At 49.2% G+C, this 12,377-nt stretch overlaps 1 protein-coding gene across 4 annotated transcripts in view; it reads right to left on the bottom strand.

Annotated features, from left to right (window-relative positions):
* Positions 1-657: 657 nt before the first annotated feature.
* LOC135057867 (BPI fold-containing family C protein-like) overlaps positions 658-12,377 on the bottom strand; it is a 208,610-nt gene continuing 196,890 nt past the window's right edge. For all 4 annotated transcript variants that reach the window (XM_063963594.1, XM_063963596.1, XM_063963598.1 and 1 more), the window contains exon 16: positions 658-882. In XM_063963594.1, coding sequence (XP_063819664.1) covers positions 802-882 — 81 coding nt within the window. In that variant the 3' untranslated portion in view covers positions 658-801. The remainder of the gene's footprint in view (positions 883-12,377) is intronic.

The raw sequence follows: 12,377 nt of genomic DNA, 5'->3' as shown, positions 1-12,377 counted from the left end.
CTTAACTGTGGCCCCATCCCTTCCTCTGTAGTAAATACTGAGCAAAAATAATTATTTAGGTGATCTGCTATTGCCTTGTCTCCCTCCACCAATGCTCACTCTCTGTCTTAAGTCTTATTATTCCTCCATTTAATTTTCTCCTTTCGCTTATATACTTAAAAAAAGTTTTGCCCCCTTTATCTACTGACTGGGCCATTTTCTCCTCAGCTTCTGCCTTTGCACGTCTGATCACTTTCTTAGCATCCTTCCGTCTGTCAAGATACACCTCTTTGTCGTTATTATTTTGAGTCTGTTTGTATTTCCTAAAAGCCATCTTTTTTGCTTTCACACTAGTTGCTACTTCTTTTGTGAACCACACTCGCTTCTTTTTCCTGGTGTTTTTTCCAACCCTTTTGATACAAAGGTCTGTTGCACTTAGTATTGCACTTTTTAGTTTTTCCCACCTCTCCTGCACTACTTTCAAGTTCCTCTAGTCCACCAATGAGTCACTGCTACTACTACTACTACTACTACTACTACTACTACTACTACTACTAATAATACTAATAATAATATAGAAATGATCCCATTATACTGGCATTAATTAATGAAGCTGCAGCACCCTTTCCTGTTCACATGCCTACAGGATGACCCATGAAAGAATACAGTAGCCAATAGTAGACAGTGAAATTAGTTTTATTCAAATGAAAGAAAATGAAGTACAGAAAGGTGGCTGGTCCCATAGCATACAATGACTATATTTCTTCCATATAAGATGATTAGTAATTTGCTTGTACATTGGAATATAATATGTGGGAAGACTCATGACCATGCTTTGGGCACAGTGCCTATCAGCCTACTCCAAGGTATATAGTCCATATCCATTGACACCACTAAACAGCCCTAAAATGAAAAGACATTGATGAGTGTAACTGTGTAGCAGTCAAAGTACTAACCAATCAGCTACTAACTGCTATGTTAAAGGTTGAGGGGCAGATGTAATAAGCCTGGGGAAGTGATAACGTGGAAGGTGATAACGCACCAGCCAGTCAGCCCCTGTCATGTTACAGGATGAAAAATACAGTTAGGAGCTGACTGGCTGGTGCGTTATCACCTTCCACTTTATCACTTCTCCAGGCTTATTACAACGGGTGGTATTCAGTATGCCAGCTGTTGGGATCCCGGCACTCAGTACACCGGTGACGGAATCCTGACACCCGGCATATCCACAACTATTCTCCCTCTTGGGGGTCCATGAGGGAGAAAGTGCCACCGAGCCTGCAAGGGGCTCATTTGCGTTCGCCCACCTGTTGGTATGCTGGTGGTCATGATCCCGGTGCCGGTATGCTGGCTGCCGGCATCCCGGCCGCCGGCATACCATACTACACCCATTACAACTGCTCCATGTGTTTGAAAATTGATAGGAGCCGGTTGGCTGGTACTTTATCTCTGTCCACTTTCTCTAACGTCCTAGAGGATGCTGGGGACTCCGTAAGGACCATGGGGATAGACGGGCTCCGCAGGAGACATGGGCACTTTAAGAAAGAATTTAGTTCCTGGTGTGCACTGGCTCCTCCCTCTATGCCCCTCCTCCAGACCTCAGTTTGATACTGTGCCCAGAGGAGCTGGGTGCTTTTCAGTGAGCTCTCCTGAGTTTACTGATAGAAAGTATTTTGTTAGGTTTTTTATTTTCAGGGAGCTCTGCTGGCAACAGACTCCCTGCTTCGAGGGACTGAGGGGAGAGAAGCAGCCCTACTCTCTGAAGCTAGGTCCTGCTTCTTAGGCTACTGGACACCATTAGCTCCAGAGGGATTGGTACGCAGGATCTCACACTCGCCGTCCGTCCCAGAGCCGCTCCGCCGTCCCCCTCGCAGAGCCGGAAGATAGAAGCCGGGTGAGTATGAGAAGAAAAAAAGACTTCACAGGCGGCAGAAGACTTCATGATCTTCACTAGAGGTAACGCACAGCACTGCAGCTGTGCGCCATTGCTCCACACACCTCACATACTCCGGTCACTGTAAGGGTGCAGGGCGCAGGGGGGGCGCCCTGGGCAGCATTTGGGACCTCATGTTGGCAAAAAGTACACATATATACAGCTGGGCACTGTATATATGTATGAGCCCCCGCCAAAATTACTGTATAAGCGGGACAGAAGCCCGCCATCTAGGGGGCGGGGCTTCTCCCTCAGCACTCACCAGCGCCATTTTTTCTCCACAGCACCGCTGAGAGGAAGCTCCCCGGACTCTCCCTGCTGATACACGGTAGAAGAGGGTTGAAAAGAGAGGGGGGGGGGGGGCACATAATTAGGCGCAAAAACTATACGTACAGCAGCTACTGGGTTAACATTAAGTTACTGTGTTATTCCTGGGATATTATAGCGCTGGGATGTATGCTGGCATACTCTCTCTCTGTCTCTCCAAAGGGCCTTGTGGGGGAACTGTCTTCAGAAAGGACATTCCCTGTGTGTGTGTGTGTGTGTGTGTGTGTGTGTGTGTGTGTGTGTGTGTGTGTGTGGTGTGTCGGTACGCTTGTGTCAACATGTCTGATGAGGAAGGCTATGTGGGAGAGGAGCGGGAGCAAATGAATGTGGTGTCTACGCCGACGGCGCCGACACCTGATTGGATGGATATGTGGAAGGTTTTAAATGATAATGTTAATTCCTTGCATAAAAGATTTGACAAGGCTGATGCATTGGGACAGTCAGGGTCTCAACCCGTGCCTGACCCTATGTCGCAGGGACCGTCAGGGTCTCATAAGCGCCCACTATCCCAAATTGTTGACACAGATACCGACATGGATTCTGACTCCAGTGTCGATTACGATGATGCAAAGTTACAGCCAAAATTGGCTAAATCCCTTCGATATATGATTATATCAATATAGGATGTTTTGCACATCACAGAGGAAACCCCTGCCCCTGACACGAGGGTGTATATGCAGGGGTTAAAGTGAGCCGGAACGGGCCGGAACTGCGTTCCGTCAGTTCCACCAGGAGACGGAACGCAGTTCCGCCTCCCCCGGCTCACCTAACCCGATGTCCCGGGCGGCGCTGCAGGGAGATGCCGGGCGCCCGCTGAGATCGCGTTACCAGCGGGCGCCCATCTCCCTCTCCGCAGCGGCAGCCGTAGGCAGGAGCTCAGTACTGAGCTCCGGCTTCCGGCTCTGTCAGTGCGCGCTATGGGAGAGACGTCATGACGTCTCTCTCATAGTGCAGAGGAGCAGGCGGCGAGAGAGGACTGCGGCGGGAGCGGGGCTAGGTAAGTATAGTTCTTCCCCCCTCCCTCTCTCCCTCTCCCTCCCTCCCTCCCTCCTATATGTGTACCACAGGCGTTTCTACTGGGGGCCTTTACTACTGGGGCAAACTACAGAGGGGCAAACTACTGGGGGGCTCTAGTACTGGGGGCAAACTACTGGGGGCCTTTACTACTGGGGCAAACTACAGAGGGGCAAACTACTGGGGGGGCTCTAGTACTGGGGGCAAACTACTGGGGGCCTTTACTGCTGGGGCAAACTACAAGGGGAAAACTACTGGGGGGCTCTAGTACTGGGGGCAAACTACTGGGGCAAACTACAGAGGGGCAAACTACTGGGGGGCTCTAGTACTGGGGGCAAACTACTGGGGGCCTTTACTACTGGGGCAAACTACAGAGGGGCAAACTACTGGGGGGCTCTAGTACTGGGGGCAAACTACTGGGGGCCTTTACTACTGGGGCAAACTACAGAGGGGCAAACTACTGGGGGGGCTCTAGTACTGGGGGCAAACTACTGGGGGGCTTTACTGCTGGGGCAAACTACAAGGGGAAAACTACTGGGGGGCTCTAGTACTGGGGGCAAACTACTGGGGCAAACTACAGAGGGGCAAACTACTGGGGGGCTCTAGTACTGGGGGCAAACTACTGGGGGCCTTTACTACTGGGGCAAACTACAGAGGGGCAAACTACTGGGGGGCTCTAGTACTGGGGGCAAACTACTGGGGGGCTTTACTGCTGGGGCAAACTACAAAGGGCAAACTACTGGGGGCATTACTACAAGGGGGCAAGCTACAAAGGGGCAAACTACTGGCAGCATTACTACTGGGGGCTAAACTACAAGGGGGCATAATTACAGGAGCTAAACTACTGGGGGTATAACTACAAGGGGGCAAACTACTGGGGACATTACTAACTTTGGCAAACTACATGGGGGCTAAACTACAGGGGCTAAACAGCTGGGGGCACAACTGCAGGGTGCATTACCACTGGGGGCTAAACTACATGGGGCAAACTACATGAGGGCAAAACTACTGGGGGCATTACCACTCAGAGGCTAAACTAGAGGGGGGGAGTAAATTGCTGGGGTCATAACTGCAGGGGCATTACCAGTATGGGCATGACTACTGGGGCTAAACTACAGGGGCTAAACGACTAGGGGCAATACTACACAGGGGCATTACCATTAAGGGCATTACTGATGGGGTGCACAGCTAATGAGGGCATTGTAAAGGGGGCACTTCATAAGGGGCACTACTGTTGGGGGCATTGCATAAGGGGCACTACTACTGTGGGCATTGTATAAGGGATGCTACTGCTGGGGGCATTACTGTATGGTCCGACAAAGAAGCTGCGTTCCCGGTCCGCCCTCCGTCGCTCCGCCCCTACCATCGCCGCCGCACTGGAAGCCCAGGTTCCAGACTCCCAGCTGCAGCGGATCTGGGACCAGGCCGGCTTTATTATCCCTGCCGCTGCATCGAGCTTCTGTGACCGCGGCACTACTAGTTCAAATCTGTCGCTGATTGGCTGCCGGTCCGCAGCAGTTTTGAAATATTAGCGCCGTGGTCACAGGAGCTCGATGCGGCGGCAGGGATAATAAAGCCAGCCTGGTTTCCAGATCCACTGCAGCCGCCCTCAGCCTCTTCTGCCGCCCCGCCCTCGGACCTCTGCGCACCCACAGCCTCCTCCTCCGCACTATCTCCGAGGCCCACAGCCTCCACGTCACGCCTACCACAGCCTACTCATCCACAGCACCGCAGACCACCGCCGCTGCTAAACAGGTAATCTAACCTGATGCCTTTCTCTCTCCCTAGTCCCTACTGTATTCCCCTGCTGTCACTTTCCATATCCCTGCTGTCACTTTCCATGTCCCTGCTGTCACTCTCTCTGTCACTCTGTCACTCTATAATGTGAATTTCGGCTCATTCTCTGTGCTATAATGTGAATTTTGGCTCATTCTGTATGCTATAATGTGAATTTCGGCTCATACCGTGTGCTATAATGTGAATTTCGGCTCATACTGTGTGGGGTAATGTGATGTTCGGCTCATACTGTGTGGTGTAATGTGAATTTCGGCTCATACTGTGTGGTGTAATGTGAATTTCGGCTCATACCGTGTGGTGTAATGTGAATTTGGCTCATACTGTGTGGTGTAATGTGAATTTGGCTCATACTGTGTGGTATAAATGTGAATTTCGGCTCATACTGTGAGCTATAATGTGAAAGGGGTCCTACTATTGTGGTGCATAATGTGTATAAGGGGTATATGGTGTGGTAAACTACACTGAAGGGCACGCCCCCTTTTGCGTGGCCACACCCCCTTGTCAGGAGTGCGCGCGCCGAAGGCGCGCACATAATTGCACCCTTCACTTTTCCATACCCCCACTTCAAAATTTCCACTTGGGTACTACTACTGTGGGCATTATTACTATTGCGTGACCACGCCCCTTTCTTTTTTGAGACCACACCCCCTTTTTGCTGCGCGCGCCTACGGCGCGCGCAATACCTTTATTTCGTGGGCGCCGTGGGGAGGGGGGTGAGTTCCACCACCTCTCTAGGACCACTTTAAGCACTGTGTATATGTATAAGGGAAAGAAGCCTGAGGTAACTTTTCCCCCCTCACACGAACTGAATGAGTTATGTGAAAAAGCTTGGGAATCTCCAGATAAAAAAATGCAGATTTCCAAACGGATTCTTATGGCGTATCCTTTCCCGCCAACGGATAGGCTACGATGGGAATCCTCCCCTAGGGTGGACAAAGCTTTAACACGCTTATCCAAAAAGGTAGCCCTGCCGTTCCAGGATACGGCTACCCTCAAAGAAGCTGCTGATCGCAAACAGGAGGTTACCCTGAAGTCCATTTATACACATTCGGGTACCTTACTAAGACCGGCAATTGCGTCGGCCTGGGTGTGTAGTGCTGTAGCGGCAAAGGACGGATACCTTATCTGAGGAATTGGATACCCTAGATAAGGATACTGTATTATTGACCCTGGGGCATATTAAAGACGCTGTCCTATATATGAGAGATGCTCAAAGAGACATTAGGCTACTGGGTTCTAGAATAAACGCTATGTTAATTTCTGCCAGAAGAGTCCTGTGGACTAGGCAATGGACAGGTGATGCCGACTCAAAACGGCATATGGAGGTTTTACCTTACAGGGGTGAGGAATTGTTCGGGGAAGGTCTCTCGGACCTGATCTCCACAGCTACAGCTGGAAAGTTAAATTTTTTGCCTTATGTTCCCTCACAGCCTAAGAGAGCACCGCATTATCAAATGCAGTCCTTTCATTCACAAAGAAACAAGAAAGTCCGAGGCCCGTCCTTTCTTGCCAGAGATAGGGGCAGAGAAAAGAAGCTGCACAACGCAGCTAGTTCCCAGGACCAGAAGTCCTCCCCGGCCTCTGCAAAATCCACCGCATGACGCTGGGGCTCCACTGGCGGAGTCGGGCCCTGTGGGGGCACGTCTTCGAATTTCAGCCACATGTGGGTTCACTCCCAGGTGGATCCTTGGGCAATAGAATTTGTGTCTCAGGGTTACAAGCTGGAATTCGAAGAGGTGCCTCCTCGCCGGTATTTCAAATCGGCCCTACCATCTTCCCCCCAAGAGAAGGAGATAGTGTTAAACGCAATACAAAAATTGTATCTTAAGCAGGTGGTGGTCAAGTTTCCCCTCCTTCAACAGGGAAGGGGTTATTATTCGACCATGTTTGTAGTCCCGAAACCGGACGGTTCGGTCAGACCCATATTGAATTTAAAATCTCTGAAACTATACTTGAAAAGGTTCAAGTTCAAGATGGAATCGCTAAGAGCGGTCATCGCAAGCCTGGAAAGGGGGGATTTTATGGTGTCACTGGACATAAAGGATGCGTACCTTCATGTCCCCATTTATCCACCTCATCAGGCGTACCTAAGATTTGCGGTACAGGATTGTCATTACCAATTTCAGACGTTGCCGTTTGGTCTCTCAACGGCCCTCAGGATTTTCACCAAGGTAATGGCGGAAATGATGGTGCTCCTGCGGAAGCAAGGTGTCACAATTATCCCGTACTTGGACGATCTCCTCATAAATGCAAGATCAAGAGAGCAGTTGCTGAACAGCGTATCTCTTTCACTGAAAGTGTTACAGCAACACGACTGGATTCTCAATATTCCGAAGTCGCAGTTGGTTCCTACGACTCGTTTGCCCTTCTTGGGCATGATTCTGGACACGGACCAGAAGAGGGTTTATCTCCCGATAGAGAAGGCCCAGGAACTCATGACTCTGGTCAAGAACCTATTGAAACCAAAACAGGTGTCAGTGCATCATTGCACTCGAGTCCTGGGAAAGATGGTGGCGTCATATGAGGCCATTCCCTTCGGCAGGTTCCATGCGAGGACTTTCCAATGGGACCTACTGGACAAGTGGTCCGGGTCACATTTTCAGATGCATTGGTTGATCACCCTGTCCCCCAGGGCCAGGGTGTCACTCCTGTGGTGGCTGCAGAGTGCTCACCTTCTCGAGGGCCGCAGATTCGGCATTCAGGATTGGATCCTGGTGACCACGGACGCGAGGTTGGGAAGCAGTCACACAGGGAAGAAATTTCCAGGGTTGTTGGTCAAGTCAAGAGACTTGTCTTCACATCAACATCCTGGAGCTAAGGGCCATATACAACGCCCTACGTCAAGCGGAGACCTTACTTCGCGACCAACCAGTTCTGATCCAGTCAGACAACATCACCGCAGTGGCTCATGTAAACCGCCAAGGCGGCACAAGGAGCAGAGTGGCAATGGCGGAAGCCACCAGAATTCTTCGCTGGGCGGAGAATCATGTAAGCACACTGTCAGCAGTGTTCATTCTGGGAGTGGACAACTGGAAAGCAGACTTCCTCAGCAGACACGACCTACACCCAGGAGAGTGGGGACTTCATCCAGAAGTTTTCGCACAGATTGTGAGTCGGTGGGAACTGCCAGAGATAGACATGATGGCGTCCCGCCTCAACAAAAAGCTACAGAGGTATTGCGCCAGGTCAAGAGACCCTCAGGCAGTAGCGGTAGACGCCCTAGTGACACCGTGGGTGTTCCGGTCAGTCTATGTATTTCCTCCTCTTCCTCTCATACCAAAGGTGTTGAGGATAATAAGAATAAGAGGAGTGAGAACAATCCTCATTGTTCCAGATTGGCCAAGACGGACCTGGTATCCAGATCTGCAGGAAATGCTCACAGAAGATCCGTGGCCTCTTCCTCTAAGACAGGACCTGTTGCAACAGGGACCCTGTCTGTTCCAAGACTTACCGCGGCTGCGTTTGACGGCATGACGGTTGAACGCCGGATCCTAGCAGAAAAAGGCATTCCGGTTGAGGTTATCCCTACGCTGATAAAGGCTAGGAAGGAAGTAACAGCAAAACATTATCACCGTATATGGCGAAAATATGTTTCTTGGTGTGAGACCAAGAATGCTCCTACTGAAGAATTCCATCTGGGCCGTTTCCTTCACTTCCTACAAACTGGAGTGAATTTGGGCCTTAAATTAGGTTCCATTAAGGTCCAGATTTCGGCCCTATCCATTTTCTTTCAAAAAGAATTGGCTTCTCTCACAGAAGTTCAGACTTTTGTAAAGGGAGTGCTGCATAGTCAGCCTCCTTTTGTGCCTCCGGTGGCACCTTGGGATCTTAACGCGGTGCTAAGTTTCCTAAAGTCACACTGGTTTGAACCACTTAAAACGGTGGAGTTGAAATATCTCACGTGGAAGGTGGTCATGTTATTAGCCTTGGCTTCGGTTAGGCGAGTGTCTGAATTAGCGGCTTTGTCACATAAAAGCCCCTATTTGGTCTTCCATATGGATAAAGCAGAATTGCAAACCCGTTCGCAATTTCTGCCAAAAGTGGTATCATCTTTTCATATGAACCAACCTATTGTGGTGCCCGTGACTTGGAGGATTCCGAGTTACTTGATGTGGTCAGGGCTTTGAAAATTTACGTGGCCAGAACGGCTAGAGTCAGGAAAACTGAAGCGCTGTTTGTCCTGTATGCATCCAACAAGATTGGTGCCCCTGCTTCAAAGCAAACTATTGCTCGCTGGATTCGTAACACGATTCAGCAAGCGCATTCTACGACTGGTTTGCCGTTACCAAAATCGGTCAAGGCCCATTCCACTAGGAAGGTGGGCTCTTCTTGGGCGGCTGCCCGAGGCGTCTCGGCATTACAGCTTTGCCGAGCGGCGACTTGGTCGGGTTCAAACACTTTTGCTAAATTCTACAAGTTTGATACCCTGGCTGAGGAGGACCTCATGTTTGCTCAATTGGTGCTGCAGAGTCATCCGCACTCTCCCGCCCATTTGGGAGCTTTGGTATAATCCCCATGGTCCTTACGGAGTCCCCAGCATCCTCTAGGACGTTAGAGAAAATAAGATTTTACTTACCGGTAAATCTATTTCTCGTAGTCCGTAGAGGATGCTGGGCGCCCGTCCCAAGTGCGGACTTCTTCTGCAATACTTGCAGTGGTTAAAGTGGGCCGGAACGGGGCGGAACTGCGTTCCGTCACCTCTAATTGCAGGCGGAACCAGTTCCGCCTCCGCCCGGCCACAGCATCAGGTCCCGACTCCCAGCTGCATTTTAAAGGTGGCAGCGGCCGCCAGCCAATCCTGGCTTGCGGACCGCTGTAGCACCAATCAGAAGTAGGGGCGGCTATGTCAAAATCTGGCGTGAGCCAATCACGGCTCGCGGACCGCCAGCCAATGAGAAGCTGCCAAGTGGCAGCTTCTCATTAGCTGGCGGTCCGTGAGCTGGGAATGGCACATAATCGGCGCCAGATTCAAAGTAAGCCTCGCAAAGTACATCCCCTGTGTGTGGAGGCTGGTGTCCCAGGCGCCCCTGTGCAGCACTTAAACCTGCTCCTTCACACAGCACTACATTGAGTTAGCCGGGCAGCGCTACAGCTACATGCTCTGCCCCTTCCCAGCTCCCGACCTCTGCTGCCAGGCTCGGCGACAGGGGACATCCGTATCGGGCCCCATGCTTCAGAGGGGGATCAGGTGCATAAATAATGAGGCTGCATCATCCTAATCGCAATAAAGGAAATTTGAATAACCTCAGCTCCCGCCCACTCGCATCCTCCTGTTCGTCCGCATCCATCCGTCCAGCCTGCTGGCTGCCTCAAATCAACTGGCTTTCCGGCAGTCAGCGGCGCTTTCTCACGACTGACTGTGAACCCATGAAGAGTGGAGGAGCTGAAGCAGTATGCATTGATCACCGTCCAGTGCAGGATTTGGATCGCCTGAGCAAGTAAAGACTCAAAAAAGGTAGCCTCTACTAGCTAGCAGAGGGAGAGGACCATTGTAATAACAATCTTGAAAAAATGCATTTGAGTTTGCCTAGAATGACACACTAAAGCACCAGCACCTTTGTCATGTGGGGCAATTATTTACTAAAAAGTTATAATTTGTGATGCTATGAATAATGCTTAACTGTGTGTTTATGTGTGTATATTTGTGTGTGTGTGTGTGTATATATATATATATATATATATATATATATATATATACCATACTAGTATGTGGGGCGGGCAATGTGAAAAAGATTGTGCTACTGTGAGGCATTATTTTGAATTGGTGATTCTTTTGTGTGGCCCCTTCCTTGTGAGGCCACACCCATTTTTGCGGCACGCGTGTCTTTGGCGTGCACTAAGCGGGAGGAGTTGTGGAGGTGGTGAGTTCCCCCACCTCTCCAGGACCACTTTAAGCCCTGAATACTTGTATATAGTTATTGCTTCAATAAGGGTTATGTTATAGTTGCATCGGTTTGTACTGAGACTATGTTGTTTTTATACTGTTAACTGGGTAGTTATCACAAGTTATACGGTGTGATTGGTGTGGCTGGTATGAATCTTGCCCTTGGATTAACAAAATCCTTTCCTCGTACTGTCCGTCTCCTCTGGGCACAGTTTCTCTAACTGAGGTCTGGAGGAGGGGCATAGAGGGAGGAGCCAGTGCACACCAGGAACTAAATTCTTTCTTAAAGTGCCCATGTCTCCTGCGGAGCACGTCTATCCCCATGGTCCTTACGGAGTCCCCAGCATCCTCTACGGACTACGAGAAATAGATTTACCGGTAAGTAAAATCTTATTTTATCTCTCTCCAAGGCTTAGTACAAAGACCCCATAGACCCCTATCTCCTAACCTGTATTATACATACATACATAGATGTATTGTAGCCCTAAATGTTATTGAGAACCACCACCAATAAGCAACAAAGTATATTGTAGCAAAAACATCTGATGGAAGATCATTTCAATTGACCTTAAGAATTCATTATACCACCTGCCTTTGTCCCCATTTACAGGGGCTGACAAATGCTGTATTACTACATACTCCACATCATTTAGGTTTTTCACTAGTTTTGCCCCTCCATCAATCCTCTAATTAAATCAGATTATTTTTATACTGTTTTATAGGGGAAAAACAACATTCACATGTGTCTCCTGTTAACACCTGGAATAATCTTTATATTTATGTGATGTATTCCTGAGGGAATATATTGTATAAATTACAAAACTCTGAATTATGCTGTTGATTATAGCTTTACCGAAGGTGGTGCGATTGGGTTCCAGTGTATAGACAGACAGTTTCTAGACAGTGAATAGGCCGACAGTCAAAAGTTATGCTTGGCTGCATTGGGAGAGGAATCAGCAGCAGAAAGAAAGAAGTAATAATGCCACTGTATAGGTCATTGGTATGGCCTCATCTAGAATACTGTATTCAGTTCTGGAGGCCATATCTTCAAAAGGATATTAATACATTAGAAACTGTACAAAGGAGGGCAACTAAAATGGTGCATGGCCTACATCACAAAACATACCCAGAAAGACTAAGAAATCTCAATATGTATAGTTTGGAGCAGAGAAGGGAAAGGGGGGACATGATAGAAACTTTCAAATATATCAAGGGTTTTAACAAAGTCCAGGAGGGAAACATTCTCCAAATGAAGAGAAGCAATAGGACACGAGGACATGCACTGAGACTGGAGGGGGGGAGGTTCAGGGGAAATTTGCGGAAAAATTATTTCACAGAAAGGGTAGTGGACAAGTGGAATAGCCTCCCATCAGAGGTGGTAGAGGCTAAGACAGTAGAGCAATTTGAACATGCATGGGATAGACATAAGGATATCCTTACAAA

The sequence above is a fragment of the Pseudophryne corroboree genome, chromosome 3, assembly GCF_028390025.1.
Source record: "Pseudophryne corroboree isolate aPseCor3 chromosome 3, aPseCor3.hap2, whole genome shotgun sequence".
Lineage (NCBI taxonomy): Eukaryota > Metazoa > Chordata > Amphibia > Anura > Myobatrachidae > Pseudophryne > Pseudophryne corroboree.
This window is presented reverse-complemented; position numbering and strand designations above follow the sequence as displayed.